This window comes from Acanthochromis polyacanthus, chromosome 6 (genome assembly GCF_021347895.1).
Source record: "Acanthochromis polyacanthus isolate Apoly-LR-REF ecotype Palm Island chromosome 6, KAUST_Apoly_ChrSc, whole genome shotgun sequence".
Lineage (NCBI taxonomy): Eukaryota > Metazoa > Chordata > Actinopteri > Pomacentridae > Acanthochromis > Acanthochromis polyacanthus.
In genome coordinates, this window is record NC_067118.1 from 44086181 (window position 1) to 44106501 (window position 20321).

Consider the following 20321-nt stretch of genomic DNA (forward strand, 5'->3'; position numbering starts at 1 on the left):
GTGAAATGATGAATGTGAGAGTTCAGAAGTGAGTCCATGTGCAGCAGTGGCAGCTTGTTGTTCTTCTGGTTCCATCTAGAATTCATGGAAAACTGATCCTTGTTTTAACATCAGTTCACATCTGATTCCAGAATCATTTATTATCAGTGATAGAAAATGTTCCATAAATATGTAGAAAACCTGCTAAATATGTGATCAGCATGTGGATGAGTTGTTTTTAATTGTGGCTTTGTATCTGATTTCAGTCCTACTCTGCTCCCTGCAGGCTTCATTCATAATAACACCAAGTTAAACAGAGTCCAGCTGTTTTTTCTGCCATTCTTGTTGTTGAACACTTTGATCCCAGACAGTGTTGTGGTTGTCGTCTGTGCACTAGTTTGAATGTCATTAATAGTTGAATTTCTATATTTAAAAAAAAGAAGCTGCAACCAACATCTGCTGAAGTGGTTTAACCTTCAGGAGGAAAGAAATGGATGAAATTATTAAAGTCTAAACAACTAAGATCATGAAATTGGATCTTTGTGATTTTTTTTAGGAATAACTTAGAATGTGTTGGAGGCAAGAAATGGATGAAAGTACGTTCTAAAAGTCGAGATGGCGGCTTGTAAATATAGAAAATGAGAAGAAAGAGAATAAACTTCAGATTCCATTGTCCTTCTGGCTTTGGTTCTGATTTTGCACTGGTTGTTGACGTTTTAGGACTGGTTTCAGACTGTATTCTGACTGGTTCTGAACATTTTTTGGATTGCATTGGGTTTGATTTTGGTCCTGGTTTTAGACCTTTTTAGGACTGGTTTAGGACTGGTGTCAGACTGTCTTGAGTGAGTGTTACGATCCAACCGCTAGGGGTTGGCTGGATGCAACAAAATTACCAGGTGTTCTTGGTTTAGGTTAAGAGATTTATTGCTTAGTAGCAAAGGAACGTAAAAGTGACAATGAAACACAAGACTGGTGGGTGTTGCTAAAACAAAGAACGGAATAAAACATAACGAGGGCTAACAGAGTTTGTAACTAAGCTAACACAAAGAAAACAACTAAACTCCCTCGCCAAACCGAACTACAGGAGCAACACCCACCACCAGGAACAAAAACTAATACAAAGGGTGTACAAACGAACTAAACAAAACTGGTGCCTCTGAATAAGGATACATACTGAACGCACAGTTCACAAATACTCAGAATGCTAAGTGGCTCCTACACACAGTTGGCAGACTACGAATTGGAGCCTCAGTCTCCACTGACACGTAGGGCTCCACACTAAACTAAAGCTGCCAACAGAAGGTCGAACTTGTCTGTAGCACCCATCACAAGTGCTTACAAACCAAAGCAATACACAGATCCACAATACGAAGAGGCACCAGGGTGGACTGGTCATAGCCACCAGCCACCTTGACTAATGGCATGGTGGCAGCTATATAGTTTACAGGTGTGGTGCCTGGCTGCCTCTGATTGGTCCGAGGAGGAGGAGGAGCTGGAGGGTGGCCCAATCGGGAAGGTTGAAGGGCGGGGAGAACCAGATCGCAGTGCAGGTCGTCATCAGCTCTGTGTCATCAGCTGAAATGGCTGGCAGCTGGGGTTCCAAAGACTACAAAAGCCACAGCTGAACCCAAACATAAATTTCTCCCACACAAAGGCCCAACAGAACACCACCTCTAAACAAAACGGTACACCAGTACTGGTGGCTGTAGCAGTGGGTCTTTTTGAAATCCAAGAACACCAAACCTACCATCAAGCATGGAGGTGGCAGTATCATGCTCTGTGGAACTGAAGCTTTAAGTAAATGGAATAATGAAGAAGGAGGATAATCTTTCCCTGATTCATACGAAGAGCTTGTTGAGATCAGAGTTACAAAAGGTGAGTTTCTGCTGAGATCACAGGAAATAAATGTTCACTCTTCACACCTGAGGAAGCTTTAAAAGCAGACAGAAGAAAAGCAGGAGTTTCTACAGGAGTCCTGAAGGAAAAGTGCAGCATTTTCATGTTTCAGTCTTAAAGGAGGGCTGAAGTGAAGATGTTTCCACAGGAGGAGAACTGATCTGTCTGTCCTCTCTGATCTCCTCAATCACTCTGCTGGACTGCAGGAGGAAGATGAAGATGAAGAGGAGGAGTTTAGTTTGTTCAATCAGCTGCTTTCACAAACACTAATGAAGTTCAGGAGTCTCATATTTACTGACCTCTGAGACGTTGATGTAGATCGTCTCCACAGGACCTGAAAAACAGAAAACACATGTAAGATAATATAAAACAGAACTTATTAATCTTCTGTCAGATGTTGCTCAAAACAAACAAACAAACAAACAAACAGACCATGACACAGACTCACTATAGGAACTAGAACTGGAGGAACTAAAGTCAAAAGAAAGACGAGGAGCTGTGACTGTAAAGATTAGACCAGAGATGAAAAAAACACAAAACCACACAGTCCTTCTGCTTTTTTATGTACTTCTGTCTGACTGTGAGGTGTGACTTTAATATGATGGACTGATTAAAAAGAAAAAAGAAGATCTGAACAACGCGAGATAACCTGCAGGTTCGGTGAGGTTAGTTTAGGTTCAGGTTTGTGTCAGTTTCCAGGAGATGAATGTGAGTCAGTGATCAGTGATGAAGTGATGGAAGCTGTGTGTGTTTCTGCAGCTTCACCTTTAGGTTTGGTGGATCTTCTCTTCTTACAGAAAATCATCAAAGGGATCGATAAAATGAAGATCTTGACCACCAGAATCAGACCCATGTAAAGCTGCTGATCTGCAGGAGTGTTAACAGGAGAACAGGTTGGTTTTACTCTGACACTTTAGTAAATGTGGAGCCACAAGTTTTATACATACAAGCTCCACATTCATGAACCTGCAGAGATACAGAAGATGTAAATATATGTTCTGGAACATGATCATCTGCAGACTAAACACATGTTTACCTGATTAACGGCTTAAACTTCCCTCTGCATCACATGTTTTTACTGCAGCAGTCACTCATATAAAACCCTTTTCAGACATGAGATATGAAACATGGCTGCTTCATTAATCTGTTCTTTCTGTCATTCAGACACTTTAATGCTCCTCATGGCTTCATAGAGACAAACCACCACAGTGATGGAGACATTTTATATGTATATTCTTATGTAAACTACAGAAGCTTCATTTGTTCTGTCAAAAAGTCTCATCAAAATACTTTATCTGTATTAATCTGGGGGATTATTTCTAAGACGTACCTGAACGTGGTGGAGATGAGACGAGCTGCTCGGAGGATTCAGTGGAGGATGATGGAGGTTTAGATGTTCCTGAAGTGGAGCTCAAACTCTGTTCTGTTGGTGTTGTTGCCGTGAAGGCTTTTTTGTCAAAAAGATTTATGTGTTTCAATGATTCCATCATAGAACAATTCAGAGTTCTAGGAGTCATTGGAAACTAAAAACTGACTTCATATATGTGACCTGATGACGTACCTGAAGATGAGTCTTGCTTCCTGATGTCTTCAGAGGAGGCTGATGGAGGTTTAGATGTTCCTGAAGTGGAGCTCAAACTCTCTTCTGTTGGTGTTGTTGCCGTGGAGACTGATGGGAGAAATGTTGACGGTGGAAAAGTTGGAAGAGTGGACTTTGGTTGTGAAGTGGTTGAAGCTGTAAACAGTGAAATAATCAGAATCCTGACCATACTGCTGGAAGCTGAACTGACAGGTTCATTAACACTCAGATAAATAGAATATATGAATATTCAGAGAGTCTGCAGGAGGAGCAGGTGGAGGTTTCTACATGTTTTACAGCAGAACTGATGGAAATAAGAACTAAATATTTAATTTAAATACTGAAGCACTTTCTTTATACCTTCAGAAACAGAAAGAAAATAAGAAACTCACCTTCTGAGACAACAATTTCAAAATCCTCAGATGAATCTGGAAACAAAGATCTTCCCAAAGCACATCTGTACCAACCAGAGTCAGACTTCTTCAGCTGTTTGATGCTCACATGCAGAATATCGTCTGATGTAAAAGATTTGCTTTCATATCTAATTCTGTATCTGCCTCTCTGATCGTTGTTCTTTGTTGTTTTAATGAGAATGTTTCCTTCTTCACATTTGTGCCTACAGAAGAACTTTGTGTCTCCAGAGAAAGCAAATGAACATCTGACTGTGATGTCTTCTCCTTCCAGTCTTCTGAAGGGTTCATTTTCTACATCAACACATCCAGTGTTTCCATCCTGCAGTGCTGTTAAAAGGATAAATAATCAATAGTTACTAACATCATCCTGTAACACGCTGCAGTCTGAAGATGATATATTTCTGTAAAATACATTAAAAACATTTTTTTGAATATTTTTCTCTTCAAGTCTAATTCCAAACACCATGTGTGTATTTAAATTATGGCTACAATCATCCATCATGTCATATAAATGTCATGTTGTCTTTTTCAAACTAATTATTTTAATGTTTTTATATTTCATCATGGTTTCTGCTTCATTTTTATCCATCAATCTTCACTTTTTCTGCTTCTGTTTTTAGAGCTCCCTTAAGTTTAGTTTGTTTTTTATTTTCTGTCAGACGTCTTCATCTGCTGATTCTATCTTTGCTGCTGAAGTTAAGTTTTAATGTGTTGCTTCACAACCACACCTGCTGCCAGTGATTTACTAGAATTCTGCAATTCTGTTCCTCTTTAGTTGGTGTGGGAAAAAAAAATGTTGCCAGCCAGCAGCACAAAACTAAACCATTCAACGAAGATGCAAAACAAAAGAAAACAAAATTAAGACAGTGAACAAAAAATAATAATTTAAAGATGAACATGTTTGTTTGAACCCTTTAATGTCCTCACAGGTTTATATTTTAAGACATTTTAGACTGACTCTGTGTAGATTTAAACATGTTTTACTTCTGTGACTCTAAACATATTTTTCTGAGTCTATCTGATGGTTACAGTTTCCTGAGTTTGCTGCGTTTGTTCCAAAGCAACACAAATATACAGTCGACATACAACAGAAGTCAAACACAAACTCATATTTTTGTTGAATTCTGGAGGTGAAAGTGAAGCAAAACCAATAAAAACTGTTGAAAAGAAAACAAAAACTTTGAACATTTTAATGTCCTCACAAATTTAGATTTTAAGACATAAACTGCATGTTCCAGTGACTCATATCTGACTGTTAACTTCATGTTTAACTACAGAAACCAACAACATGGAACAGAGTTCTCACTTAAAACTGTTCAATGAGGTGCAAAACTTCCTGATCTACTCTAAAGAAATGAAGAAAAATAAGTGTGAGAAGATGAACAATGAACAGAAATCAGAAGTGACTGAACTCACCGATGAAGAGGAAACAGAAAAAAGTGTGGAAGACTTTCATGTTGAGGCTCTGATGCTTTAATGCTGCTTCTCTTCTTTCTTCTCTGACAAACCAGGAACTGCTCACTTCTCTGAATGATGGTCCCTCCTACAAACTCAGCTCTACACTCCTCCCCTCTTCTTTAACCTCTTTATTCTAGCGCAGAGTCAAAGTTCAGCTGTCCGTCTATACACACCACTTTCTATAGAGCTCATTAAATTACAGTTAATGTTCATTTATTGGCAGCACTGCAGTTTTATCAGGTCAAACTGTTTATAGTTTAGAGGCTGGATTTCTACATGTGACTGAGAAAGACAACAAGCAACACAAAGGAACAGATTTGGACAAAAATATGAAATTCTAATGTCACAAATTAATGAAAAATGAAAATTCAAACATTCAGGAGACTCCAGAAACATTTTCCTGTCTGTCAGAACAAACTCACCATCTTTGACATGAACTTTAAACTTCTTTTGTGTTGTTCTTTTCCTACAAACATGTTCCATCCTCAGTCAGACTTAGCATATATTAACTATTGGTCAAAAGTTTTAAAACATCCAATTTTTTCCATTTTTTAAAACTGAAATTCAAGTAGTTCAAGTCTAATGAACAGTTTGACATTTTATGAAGGTAAGTGCTGAACTGCCAGAGGTAAAAAGAAAAAAGAAAGAAAAACAAAGTAAGGTTACCCAAAACTGCAAAAAAAATGTACATTTCAGAATTACACAGAAAGGCATTTTTCAGATAACAGAAATGGTTTAACAACTTAAAGCTGTTCTGCAGCAATGGAGGTTGATCAAGCCTTGAAAGTTGGTGCTACCAAATCCTACAGATCCAACTTTTCTAGAATACTTCCAACCTCATCTGTCTGCATAAAAGTAGAGTTGGAACACACCATGGCTCCAAACCCTCCAGAGCATTATTAGAACAATATTCTACTGCAGAAAGTAGTGTGTTGCTTTAACAATGGAGAGGAAAAGACAATTAACAATAGAAGAGAGACAGACCATCATAACACTTAAAATGTACAGCAGGTCTTTCCCACAGAGAAACTGTGAAGAAAGTCAAGGTGTCAGTGAGTCCAGTTTTCTTCACCATCAAAAGGCTCAGAAACTGGAGGAAACTCTGACAAGAAGAGAAATGGAAGACTCAAAGCCACAACAGAATCAGAAGACAAGTTTCTGAAAGTCAACAGCTTCTCGTACAGCTGAATAGTGATCGTAGAAAGAAATCTCAATTCAAGTGTGAAGAGAAGATTTGGAGTTGCAGCAGGAGACGTCAGAATAAGAAAAAGAGGCTTGTCTCGACCATGAAACACAACCAATGGACTACTGAAGACTGGAAGAAGGAATCATGGACTGAAGAATCCAAATTTTAAATCTTTGGTTCATCAGCAGGATTTTTGTAGCTGTCCAGTAGGATAAAGGATGGTTCCTCAGTGTGTGACATCAACTGTCAAACATGGAGGAGGAAGTATGATGGTCTGGGGCTGCTTTGATGGATCCAGGGTCGGTTCTTATACAGAGTGAGAGGAACCCTGAACCTAAACGTCTACCACAGCATTCTGCAGCTCCATGCAGAACCGTCTGTTCTAGTTGGTCAGAGGTTCATCCTACAGCAAGATAATGACCCAAAACATCAGTCCAAGCTCTGCCAGAACTACCTCAGGAAAAAAAAAACCAGATGAAGAGCTTGAAAACATGGAGTGGCAGCACAGTCTCCAGACTTAGGATGCTTTCACACCTGTTAGTCCGTTAGAGTGGTTCGTTTGGACCCAAAAGTTGTTACAATGTTGCTAATTTCAACTGGTTCGGTTCGCATTCACACCAGTGTTTTCGCAGTTGAACCAACTACGATGAATGTTATATCTGCCCCCAGTCGTTTGGCGGCGCTGTTCACAAAAATAAGGTGTTTTAGATGACGTAGGTGAACGCTGATTGGCGCAGCACGTGAAGAGGGAAAAATCCCAGAAGAAAACATTCCATGGGTCGAGGTTTATTCGTAAACAATGAACTATGCTCTCCTGTTCGTTCTTGTTGCCATATATTCGTATCATTGCTTTATGCAGCAAGCACAAATACTGCTGTTGTTCCAGCATGAAGCTCACATTTGGTACGAGAACATTATACAGTCGTTTTTGGCTACGGAAGCTCCCGTAGACCAAAAAGTCTGCTGCGCCATCAAGCCGGTCCGCATGGAGACAGGTTTGTGTTCTCACCAGGAGCGAACCGAATTGGAGTTCACATAGAAGCGGACCGAGACCACCTTCGAGAGGTGGTCTCGGTCCGGTTCTTTAGTCCGCACCAAAAACATCTGGTCTGCTTTCACACCAGACCAAACGAACCGTACTTGCTGGTGTTGCGGACTCTAGTCCGCTTTAGGCGGACCAAAAGGCATATATGTGAAAGCACCCTTAAACCCCGTGGAGCTGGTTTGGGATGAACTGGACAGAAGAGTGAAAGCAAAGAACCCACAAGAACCACACATTTATGGAAACTTCTGCTACAAAGTTGGAAGAACTTTCTGAAGAATATTTGATTTCCATTGAGGAAAGACTGAGTGTGTTCAGCTGTTAGATCTGACAAAGGTGGTCAAAAGTTTAGAAGACATTGTGGTTTCAATTTTTTTTAACTTCATTTGTGTATTTGTTCTTTGCTTTCATTTCAGAGTACAATGAGACATTAACATGCATGACTGCCAAGGAAAAAATACAAATTACAAAATAAACATTAAACACCCAATATATGTATATGTATATGTATATATATATACACACACACACACACACACACATATATATATATATATATATATATACACACACACACACACACACACACACACACACACACACATATATATATATGTATATATACATATATATATATATATATATATATATACACACACACACACACACACACACACATATATATATGTATATATACATATATATATATATATATACACACACACACACACACACACACACACACACACACACACATATATATATATATGAACAATGTACATAAGTAATATTATTTGAAAAATTTTATTTAAGAGTAAAAAAAATCTAACATATCTGAAAATATTAATCAAAGTACAGGAATATAAAAAGAATTCCCTCAAATACGAATAGTATCCACAAAGTATTTATGTATCTGTAAATATTGATAAAATATCGATAAACTGAAATATTAACATGAATATTCATGTGTCTGTATATATACTAACAAAGTATCCTATTCTTGTAAATATGTTCAAGATTATTGATAAAATATTCAAAAGTATTATTGAAATGTCAGAATAAATTATTAGAATTTGATTAATAAAAAATATTTAGAAAATATATATACAATCAGAAGATGTCTGAAAATATCAATAAAATGCCCAAGAATTTATAATAAAATTCATAAAAATATTATTGAAATGTCAAAAAAAATTGATTTAGTCAGTGAATGTAAAATAAATAACCAAATACATAAATATATCCAAAAAATAACTAAAATGTATGAAAATATGGAAAAGATTTTTAAAAATCATCCAATCCTTTATCCTCTACAGGGATTCACTCAATTCCTTTACAGTGTGAACTTTGCAGGAAGCATTTCACTCTTTAATAAAAACAACAAGCTTTACCAAAAGCACTATGATAGTATTTAACCAAAATATTTAAAGGATGATTTATTCCAGTCTGATGTGTTTCCTGTTAATGTGTCTGCTGTGGTTCAGTGGGTCAAGTTATCATGACCCAAAGAGCCACAATAACAGAAATGAAACCAGAATTATCCTTTAAGAATCAACAACAGTTTCTACAGCAAAGTTATGACACGAAGGAGTTTGTTCTAAAATCTAAAGACACTACCGATGTAGAGCAACAGTAGAGTACAGAGGAGCTGAAGCTTCTCTGATGGTGTTGGCAGATCTCACATTCATCTGAAGAGTGGAGTAGAGGACGTTATCTACATCACCACAGGGGGCGCTGCTGAGAGAGGAGGCAGCAACGTTGGAAAAAACCACCTCAGTGTAATCAAGTTCTCTGGAGTCATCTTTAGCCTGAAAGAAAACAAGAAGATCAAACACGAAGACAAAACGCTTAACAGTTTCCAAAACGATCGCCATAAAGACGAAGGCGTCTCAGAAAATGTGTGCGTCTACATGAATGCACTCGATACGCATGGAAACGCTGTAAAACACATGCCAGACCTCTAGGGGCGCTGTAACGATATGACGGAAACACGCGCAAACAGAAGAAAAAACAGTGGGCATGCGCACTTGCGGCAAAAGTTGTAAACAGAGCTCAAGCTGGGAAGCATGAGTGGGCAACGTGGGCAAGCCATAGACATAATAAAGAGTAGACGCTGCGCATCGACTGCTACTGCCTACTGGGGCGAGAAGCCCCTGACTGCAGCCCGCAGATCGGGGCGTGGCTCAACGTGGGCGGAGTTAAACGTTGAGCTCCGCCCACCTTGAGCTAAACGTGGGCGGAGTTAAACGTTGAGCTCCGCCCACATTGAGCTTGACTCATTTATTGTCACCATCTGGTGGCGGAGACTAAATAGCACATTCACAAACGTCAATACAGCTTCTAAATGCTGGCCTAGAAACCGAGCATCTTATGTGATTTACTGTCATGATTAACTTTATATCAGCATTACTATTTATATCAGGATCAGGTCTAGAGCCAAAAAGTAGTTCTTTGGGAAAACATTTTTCTTGTAGTATCAAATCCCACAAATACAACATATACAACCCCTGGCAAAAATTATGGAATCACCAGTCTGGGAGGACTTTCGTTCAGTTGTTTAATTTTTTTTAGAAAAAAAGCAGATAAACATGACAAAAAACTAAAGTCATTTTAATTTGCAACTTTCTGGCTGTAAGAAACACTAAAAGATATCAAGAGGAAAAATTGTGGTAGTCAGTAACAATCACTTTTTTAGACCAAGAGTGACTGGAAGTTGTTGCTGCAGCACACCAGTTTGCTGATTTCCAACCAAACCAGCTTGTTGCTCATGCAGACTGTGGATTTGGTTGTTGCTGCTGGGCCAAATAAACTTGGTTTTGATGCTGCTGCTGCAATTTTTCTCATCCCACGTCAGTTTGATGATCATTTGCAGAACCAATCTGGGATATCTCCAACAATTCGTGATGATTGACCCTCTTTGAAAAGTCTGATAATCCTCCCCTTTGTTTCAGCTGACATCTCTCATGTTGGAGTCATGATTAATGTCAAGCCACTTGATGCAACAGCTCTCCAAGGTGTGATCACTCCTTTTAAACTGCAGACTAACGAGCAGATTTAATCTGATATGGGAGCTAGTTTTGGGAATGAGAATTTATGGGGTGATTCCATCATTTTTTCCTCAGAATTGATTCCATAATTTTATCCCTGTGCTTGGTCTAAAAAAGTAATTGTTACTGACTACTACAACTTTTCCTCTTGATATCTTTGTGTTTCTTACAGCCAGAAAGTTGCAAAATAAAATGACTTTAGTTTTTTGTCATGTTTGTGATCTGCTTTTTTACTACAAATTAAAACAACTGAACGAGCGTCCTCCCAGACTGATGATTCCATCATTTTTGCCAGGAGTTGTAATACTACAGCCGACACAACTTTTTACTTGGGTTCAACTTTCACCTAACTCAAACCCTGTCTAACTAGGGCTAGCTGGACTGAAACAGTGAAGTGAAATTTGTGATATACAGCATACATAGACACATTTGGATTTTTTTTGTACACTGAATTATATCAGCTACATTAAAGGAGATCAGAGACAGCAGCAATGTCTGTGCCACTGATACCTGACCATGCATGGTTATTCCTGGCTGATAACACAGATTTCCTAAACTTTGCACTAACGACTTTCTTAAAGTGTCACTAATCCACTCAAGGATATAAGACTGAACTGACAGTCAATGTTACATGTCTTTCCTCAAATCAAAGAGGGCTCTTAGCTTGGCCTTCATTCTACATAACTGAAACAAAAACATCATCTCTGATCTCTGTATAGAGACTTTCTGTATATGATTATGCCAGACATAATATATCAGAGTCTGTACAACTCACGAACCATGTACATTTGTAGGGGTCAGATGTAATGAATTAAGCTTCAGCACCGTTGAACACAACTTTATTCTTTTCTGTCAAACCACAAAACACCTTCATGTTTCTCCTGTCAATGATTTCTTGACAGAATGTCTCATAGTCTTCCTGCAGACTAAAAAGAAAAAGGAACAGTTCTCTGAGATCAGCGGTCTCCTCTTCTTCCTGGCCATCACAGACACACAGGAGTTCCACTGCCCTCACGCGTTGCTCCTTGGCCATGGTAACAACTTGGGGAAGGGAAATTTTTCCCTTGAAAGTTCTGGTCCCACACCACCGGGCTGCTGCCATTGCATCCCTGACCAAAGGATTCTCCTAAACAAAAATAAAGAAAACAGCTATTTAAGTAAAGGCTCGGAGATTGCAGAAAACACTGAAATGAGACTACCCATCTCAGGCAATATACCCCGTTTCCTGTTCCCAGTCCTGTTCTCAGCCTCATCTAGAAAGGAAACAGATTGTGGTGTCTACAGGCACAATGACAATGCAAGATTTAAGTGGTTGATTTTAAGTACACAGAGAAATAATGACTGCTCTGTGACATGGAACCTCAACAACCTTGATGGATATGTGTGAGACAATGCCGGCTGGAACAATACCTGATGCTTCAGTGGCAGATTCTGAAAGCCTAAACATTTTCAGGGGGACTTCAGCCACATACTGAAATAAGTGGCGGGGATCAGTCTTTGAGCAATAGTTTCACTATATACCAATTTATCACATGACCTCTCACCTGTAGTTTTTTCTGCTCTTGTTGCCTTTTTCTTTGCTGCAATCTCTCTTCTTCAGATCGTGGTGATTTAATGTCAACAAACATTCACAATGAAAACATTCATGCAGGTCAGATGACAGTGAATACAGTAAAACGTGATTTAAAAGAATCTGGTTTAAAAGTGTGATACTGAGGGTGCTTACGGCATGGGGAAGTTCTGCAGGAGAACAAGACACCACCATCTTCTAATCTGCAGCATGTTTCCCTGTGAAGAAGGAAATGCAGAAGATTAAAATATGTTTCCAAAAATAATACCTTCATCGCTACAGTCAAGCATAACGTGTCACAATTTGCACAAAACCTCACTGAAATCACAACTGGCCCCCATTACAATGTACAGAGATACTGGTTAATATAATGTCATGCACATTCTGTCAGGATACAGTTTTTCAATACAAAGAGTGTGTTTTAAATGCAGAAAAAACATTTTATAGAGGTCATCGATATAACATACCGAGTAGTTCTTACCATCAAAACAAACACGCCACAGTTGGTGGAGCATCTTTGCAGTGTTTTAATAAAAGAATGGCAAGGAAATAGCAAATGTTAGCAAATGCAATGTAGTAATGTCTCACCTGAACATCATTCACACCAAGCTGCCTCCAAGGGCCAGGAGATGTGAGCAACGTGCCTGGTCAAAGAGTAAATAAAAGTACAATAAACCATTTTAAAGCAACACTTGGAACAAAGTTGGAAGAGGCTGGAACTTCAAATCAAACGTTTTTGTAATGGGCTTGAACAAACAAAACATATGGTTCTGTTTCCATCTGCGTAGAATAATGTAAAAATAAATAAGAATAATGTAACAATTACTTCTATCCCTCACAAACACTCACTTTTGTTGTTTGTTTTTGTTTGTTTGGAACATTTTAATGCATTCAAATAAAAACAGAAGCATTTATTAAACAAACAAAGGACAAGTGGTTTAAAACAGAACTACCACTGTCCAGGAAGGATCTAGGAAGGTGTCCTAAAAACCTGACTCGATGGACTCTACTCTCATCTCTCCAGCCGCTGCCACAGAGGGGATCTAGAAAGAAAATCTCTCTAGCCTGTGGCCTCAGTATCTGTTAAATGTGTTCAAATATAACCAAACACATAAAGTTATGGAATGTTACAGAAATACTAACAAAGCTGCCATGCATTTAATATACCAAAAAATGTAAATCAGCAATGAGCAACTTTGTTGTGTAAGGTCATAATAGAGGACAATATAAATGTATTTACAGAGTATCCAGTGTCCAGGTACAAATAGGAAGCAGAACCCACTGGAGACTGGCTGCATTGTCCTGTAAAAAGATATCAATAACTGAATATGAAATGCTCAAACTCCACTACAAAAGCAAAACTTTTTAACAAATTACCGGCAGGTGATCCATGGGGTTTGTGGATGATGGTGGAAACCATGTGGCAATGACGTGGCTGTTTGCAGCAAACACGTGCTCTATTCTCTGTAACAGAGATAGATAATTGAACTATACTATCCAATCCATTTGAATTAATAGTTTTGTAAACCTTTCATTTTAGCTGAAACTCTTCGATCACACATCACACCTGACACTTTTCTCCAGTCGTTCCAGCCTGCCTGTACACGCTTCTTCACCTCTTTTCCACACTCTCCATTGCTCTGGACTGTTGACCCTAAGTACTTAAAATCCTCCACCTTCTTGATCTCTTCTCCCTGTAACCTCACTCTTCCACTTGGGTCCCTCTCATTCACACACAGATACTCCGTCTTGCTGCGGCTAACCTTCATTCCTCTCCTTTCCAGGGCAAACCTCCACGCCTCTAGCTTCTCCTCCAATTCCAGTAGATTATTCTGAATATTTTGAATCAGTCTAATTCTAAAAGGAATGGCATCGTTTAAATGTTTTGTTAAACGTCACTTTTCTAATGGGCTTGCTACTTAGCACGTGACAAAATAAATAAGTCTGACGTAAGTCTGAAACTAATGCAAGGAGATAATGCAACTGGAGATAAAATAATATCACTTCCTTCCTTGTCTGTCACAAAATAGCAAAACAGCAACATTTAAACAAAAGATAAACGTGCTTACCTCCATTTTGGAAACTTCTTCTTCTTCTCTAATACATTCTTCTTCTTCTTCAACGGTTCAACTGCGCTATGCGGGCGGAGTTAAACGTTTAACTCCGCCCACGTTTAGTTCAAGGTGGGCGGAGCTCAACGTTTAACTCCGCCCACGTTGAGGCACGCCCCGATCTGCGGGCTGCAGTCAGGGGTACTTGACTGGGGCTGACGAGCGGTGGGGCCGCCATCTTGGACCGGTCATCCGCTCCACTCAGCGCTGTTTGACAGCGCATTTAATCCATCTTAACTCTGAATATTAAACTAATTTTCACGCGTTTTTGTTTTTATTTTTTTCCTGCAAACATCATACATGTAGCTATGATACAGGACAAATGGTTCGGCGTATTTTAATATTCATAGCGGGAATAATAGATAATAATAATAATAGGTAATAGAATATTCTGATATTAAGCTCGACTGTAGACAGGTATTTTGCAAACACTGTAAACACACACACACACATTTCTCGCTGTGCAACACCCCGAGCGGCGTCTACTCTTTATTATGTCTATGGGGCAAGCTACTACGTTAGTCTGGACGGACCATGAGGTTGAACTCTTGCTTCGGGTGTCACTGGATTATAAATCCAAAAAGCTGCAAGAAAGCATTGATTGGGAGACATGTCAGTCAAAATACGCTGACATCATGATGACCTTTCAGGAACAATATCCACCGACAGAGATTTTCCTCACGACCCCACAGCCATTACGATACCCCAGGTAACCGCAAAAATAAAAAACCTCCGAGGAAAATACAGGCAGGCAGTGGACAGTGGGCGAAAGAGTGGTGTTGGCCGTGTGGTGTACATGTTTTTTGAACTCTGCACGGAGATTTGGGGAGGGTCGCCTGCTACACGCTCCACTGAATCAGGCATTGAGACGGCGGACCTCATCGATTCATCTTCCACACAGAGTTCAACTTCTTCACAGACTTTGGTGACTTCGGAGGAGCCCACTGACTCGCCACAGTCTCAAGACACAGCCGAAAGTCAGCTGCCTCCTCCAGTCGTAAGGCAGCGCAGAGAGATGCTGCAGGTAGGTCACAACATGTGTCATAACACACTCAATACAAAATTGTTTTGTACAGTTTTGTAGTACACAAACATAAATGAACTATAGCTCAGAAGTTATCTAATCAAAACAAATTATGTGCTCTGCCTTACTGCCTCAAAGGTAGTGGTCTTTTAATAGTTCCCAAAGTTAAAACCAAATCATATGGTGAAGCATCTTTCCATTATTACGGCTCCCGTTTGTGGGACAGTCTACCTGAAGACCTGAGAGCAGCACCTACTGTTTATGTTTTAAAAGCAAACTCAAGACCTCCCTTTTGAATTTGGCTTTGAGATGAATTTTGTGTTACTCTCTTATTTTGTATTATATGTCTTTTACTTCATTTTAGTTCCAGAGTTACTATTTTATGTAAAACTACTTTTTACTTATTTCCTCTTTTGTTGGGTTTTAAACAGTTTTATTCATTTTATTTAGCTATTTATGTAATTATTTATTGTCAACTTTTAGCATTATTGTTCCCATTGATGTATTGTCATGGTTTTCTCCATTTAGTCTTAGCTCCTGTGTTTCCTCATTTTTAACTCAAAATAACGTTTCCTCAGTCCTCTGTTATTGGATAATTTTGACTTTGTGTCCCTGTGTGTGTGTGTGTGTGTGTGTGTGTGTGTGTGTGTGTGTGTGTGTGTGTGTGTGTGTGTGTGTGTGTGTGTGTGTGTGTGTGTGTGTGTGTGTGTGTGTGTGTGTGTGTGTGCTTAATTGGCTGTCTGTGTTAAATGTGGGCTGGGAGGGTGGATGGGGTTCTGTATTTTTATTATTATTTCATTTTAGTATTTTAATTATTATTTTCCCGACTCTGTTTAATGTTTACTTGAATGTTCAACATTTTCTGCTCCATTTTTTGTATGAAAAGTGTTTTAGAAATAAGGTTTGATTGATTGATTGATAATGTTCATTACATACATGAATATATTACCAGACCCTTGCTATTCTCTTGATAATCAAATTAATTTGTTCTTTGTGTCTTTTAAGGCCAAGCTGAACAGCCACAGAGGAGACAGGCTGAAGAAAAAGGTTCCTGCAGATATAGCAAATGAAGACCTACAAATAAAAAGAGGATGCTCCAGCTGATGGAGGAGACCTCAAGACGCAACACTACCAACATGGAACAAATCAATAACAACATTGCAAACATCACCAATACCATACAGGATGGATTCACTCTGATGAGAGAATTACTTCTCCAGCCTCCCATTGCACGCCCCCACCATAGCAGCAGTGTTTATGGACTATACACCCAATATATGTATATGTATATACATATATGACTATATACTATATAAGGCATAAGCGAGTTAAGCGGTCGCTTAGGGCCCACCACCACCAGGGGCCCCCCAGAGTCCTTAATTAAAAGCAAGTGTAATTGTAAAAAAATTGAGAAAAAAAACAAAACAATGAATAACCATTGTTCCGGGTTGTACAACAATAATTTTGGTATAATTTACTAATGCCAGCTAGGTTGCCAAGTATGTCAACCTTCGATGGTATCAATAAGTGGACCTAGTTACTCCTGCGGCAGAATACCTTAGCGGCTGCGCAAGTTCAGTGACAGTGTCATTGCTCAATGACCGACAGAAGCAAACAGAAATGTTGCCGTCCAAGAAAATGTACCTCTCAGGGGCACAAAAAAGAAAGAGAAAACGGTTGGAGGAGCAGGAAAAGAAAAACAAGGATAAAGGTAGGTTGTATGACTTTTTTGTTTTGATAAATGTTGTGAGCATCAAGTTTAGGGCTCAGTCTGAGTCTTGTTTGCCACGGTGCCTTTTTCTCCTCCGGTTGGATATTTGGTAATTGCAATTACATTTTCTAACCTTTAATATATAACAAATCCCTTCACTTAACCCAAAATTATCTAAATCCTTGACTCTAAACATAACCGGAATTAAAACCCGTTAAGGTTCAGTGGCCCGCGGGTGGGCCATTTTGATATTTACATAAGCATTTTTCAAAATAGAACAACACTGCCAACTCGATGATCGAAACATTATACACCGATGGAAAGCTTAAATTCTCACGAATCCGCCGGTATAAACCACTTTCAGATGTGATTACCACAGCGGGTAATATAAACACATTTGTCCAACAAACAACCAATATCATCCATTCGTTCTCTGTACACGGCTTCAACGTACACAGCGCGACTCACATTTGCGGGTTCATTATTACACACAGATGAAAAGAGAAAGAGAGCAGAAAAAGCAAAAAGAAAGCAAAGATTTTAGTGTTCTAGAGAACTTGGTTTTTATGTATGTTATAAAATCATATAAACATGTCATGTGCCTTTTCAAATATGAAAATGTTTTTCTGGCATGCCAATCTGTACTTTTATACTCTGTTTTACAATCATTTGTAATAAAAAGTAAGCTAAGCAACTTTACAGGTAATTTCTGTTAAAAGGTAAAGGAAACTTTAAAAAAAAACATTTAAATGAACTTCCAACATCAACATAGTCAGTAATGATCAAAGAACTTGATTACATTACTTGAGTAAAAGTAAATTGGGTCAAAATTTACCTTAATAAATGTAAAAGTAATTCAGTGAAGTGAAAGTAAAGAAGCATTTGCTGTAAAGTAAAAGCATAAAAACTGCTGAAATACACGCTACGAATTATAATTCTGGGGCTTAAAAATTACTACCAGCATGATTTCCTGCATGGTAACACAACTGGGTTTATTGAGAAAATTATAAACAACACTTGACATTGACTGTGGTCACAACAGGCACAAAGCACTTAACTCTACATTTTAATGATAATATAACATTCAATTTATCACATGTAGGCCTACTTTCTGTATCAAACAAAAACACTTTCAAGTCTATTTGTATTTATTTTTAGACATACAGTTTAAAAAAATAGTTGCATTACCTTCAGTCAAGTTCATTCATCACAAATTGTTTCAAACTTTATTGTTCATTGGCTGCAGGACATTTCTTAATCCACTCGTGGCACCAATTAGTCAAACTGACACTGCGTGATACATGAATGATACAATGAGGGAAAAGTGTGACACACACGATGAGGTCTCATCTACCCATCACTACTTGACCAGCGATGCGAATTGACAGTGACTGCAAAAATGGCTCCCGTTAAAACATTTAGGCACGACAAAACCCGTTCTTACGAACAAGACAAATGATTTCAACGGAATATAAAGTTCCTAGTTTCTTTTGATAAAATGATTTATAGAGTGCCCGAAATTACATCATTCAATGGCAAAACAAATTCTGTGTTCAAATTCTGGTTCTGTTCAAAAAGGTAACAGTTTTGAAAACAGAACTAACTCCTTCAGAAAACCAGTTGTTAACCCTGAGTTGAAGTTTTCTTTCACATTTTTAAGTAAAATGAAGGTCATGACATAACCTTTTTATTCTAAATAAAAATGAAGTGGGAATTTGGTACCTAACGTAGTTGTTTTTAGAAAAAAAGTAAAAGTCACCACTTGATTCCAGATTCAAGTCCTTTGTCATCTTTTTCAAATTTGTAATAAGAACTGATGTGGCATTTTGGAATGGCTGGTGGAAATCTGACCAGAATATAACAGACTGGACTAGTTGACATGTTTTGATCGCAAGGACAAGTGGGTTTATATTTGTCATATTTTCTCCTTATCACTAAGTTTTAGAATAGAAACATGAAAATTTTATTTAATTTACTTTTTGGAAATGGCTACAAATACAACAAAATGTGCTTGTGGCGACGGGCGTGGGAGAGCTCAGCTGCAGGAGAGAGAGGTGTGGAGGGGTGCGTGGAGGCAGCGTCAAGGTAATTGACACAGGTGGTGGTAATCGGCTGACCTGATTATCTCCGCAGTAGCAGCCGGAGCGGAGGATAAAAAGTCGGGCGGACAGAGAAGAGGGGAGATGAGAGGAGCAGCGGAGAGACAGCGGAGGCAGCGGGAACTGAGAGGCAGCGGAGGCTGCGTACCGGACTGTGGCGAACATTAAGTAGTGGAGTAATAAACAATATTCCCTCGACAACCAGGGCGTGTGTGTGTATTGAGTGGACCCACGGACAGCGAACCTGTCACAGTGCTCCAAATTGTGCCAGAATGCCCCATTTTGCATCTTGATTTTCAAAATTTTTCCGGGGGAGCATGCCCCTGGACCCCCCTAGCTGCTTCGCGCCTCTGCCGCAACCCACCACCTCACAGCCATTTCAACCCAGGGGAAACACTGTTGACGTATATTCAGAATTTGCACTGAAGTCGTTTGTGGGGGGGCCCCCAAGGTACATTTCGCTTAGGGCCCACTGAAGGCTTGGGCCGGCCCTGACCTAATGCATCAGCCTTCATTCACACCCCTCCCACTCCACCACCAACACCACCACCACCACCACAATCACAAGACATCTTACAACAACATACACCCTCATTTTCATACACCCCAGCACTGTTTGAAGATGATTGAGCTGTGTCACAGCCTTGCACTATTTGTCTTAAGTTTGTTGTCCAAGTGACTAAATGGAAGCAAGCTGATAATTGTTATTTATGATAAAAAGAAATGTTTACGTTATACCAGTCATATTGGACAGATTTGATCCTGTTGCCCTGCACTTACTCAGTTCTTGCACTGTAATAAAGACACACTTTGTTTACATCTTTGTTTCGATTTAATGACTTAACATATCTCTTCTGTGGAATCCAGGAATCTCAGGATACTTAACTAAACATTTACAAAATGGCTTCCAAATTTTCATTTTGTTAGTCAATGTCATAATGTCAAATACTTTATCAATGCTACTTTTCTCTGTCCTTAAGGGTCAAGGTACTTCATGACCACTCTCCTCACTCTCTTTCCTTCCCCCTCATTACAGTCAGTGAGGTAACTGTTGGACTGTGTGGGAGGCTGTGAGTCCTTCTCGCTTTGCATTGTTCCCATCACAGACACTTCATCCACAGACTCCTTGCTAACCTCACAGAAATTGTGAAGTACAAAGCAGGAATATATGACATGGGCAGGTCATTCAAATTTATGTCCATCTGC

At 39.0% G+C, this 20321-nt stretch overlaps 1 protein-coding gene and 1 long non-coding RNA gene across 4 annotated transcripts; both read right to left on the minus strand.

The window, feature by feature from the left end:
- Positions 1 to 744: 744 nt before the first annotated feature.
- Positions 745 to 3758, minus strand: LOC127534416 (uncharacterized). Its single transcript, XM_051949521.1, has 5 exons — positions 3437 to 3758; positions 3206 to 3322; positions 2641 to 2742; positions 2175 to 2209; positions 745 to 2075 (listed from the first exon to the last, which is right to left on the minus strand). The coding sequence occupies exons 1-5, from the start codon at positions 3642 to 3644 to the stop codon at positions 1977 to 1979; spliced, it is 561 nt and encodes a 186-aa protein (XP_051805481.1). The 5' UTR covers positions 3645 to 3758; the 3' UTR covers positions 745 to 1976.
- Positions 3759 to 11422: 7664 nt separating this feature from the next.
- LOC127534417 (uncharacterized) lies at positions 11423 to 14430 on the minus strand. 3 transcript variants are annotated; one of them, XR_007942575.1, is made up of 7 exons: positions 14240 to 14430; positions 13548 to 13634; positions 13411 to 13472; positions 12145 to 13250; positions 12011 to 12071; positions 11818 to 11853; positions 11423 to 11726 (listed from the first exon to the last, which is right to left on the minus strand). It is a non-coding gene; the product is annotated as an uncharacterized LOC127534417 (long non-coding RNA). The 3 variants fall into 3 exon arrangements; XR_007942577.1 differs by lacking the exon at positions 11818 to 11853; XR_007942576.1 differs by lacking the exons at positions 11818 to 11853; positions 12011 to 12071.
- Positions 14431 to 20321: the final 5891 nt, after the last annotated feature.

Excerpts from the sequence above, each read along its gene's own strand:
- LOC127534416 (XM_051949521.1), bottom strand. The coding sequence starts at position 3,644 with ATGGTCAGGATTCTGATTATTTCACTGTTTACAGCTTCAACCACTTCA. Across the intron at positions 2,743-3,205 it reads CTCATCTCCACCACGTTCAG|ATCAGCAGCTTTACATGGGT; the intron begins GTACGTCTTAGA and ends ACACTCCTGCAG. Across the intron at positions 2,076-2,174 it reads TCTACATCAACGTCTCAGAG|TCCAGCAGAGTGATTGAGGA; the intron begins GTCAGTAAATAT and ends TTCCTCCTGCAG.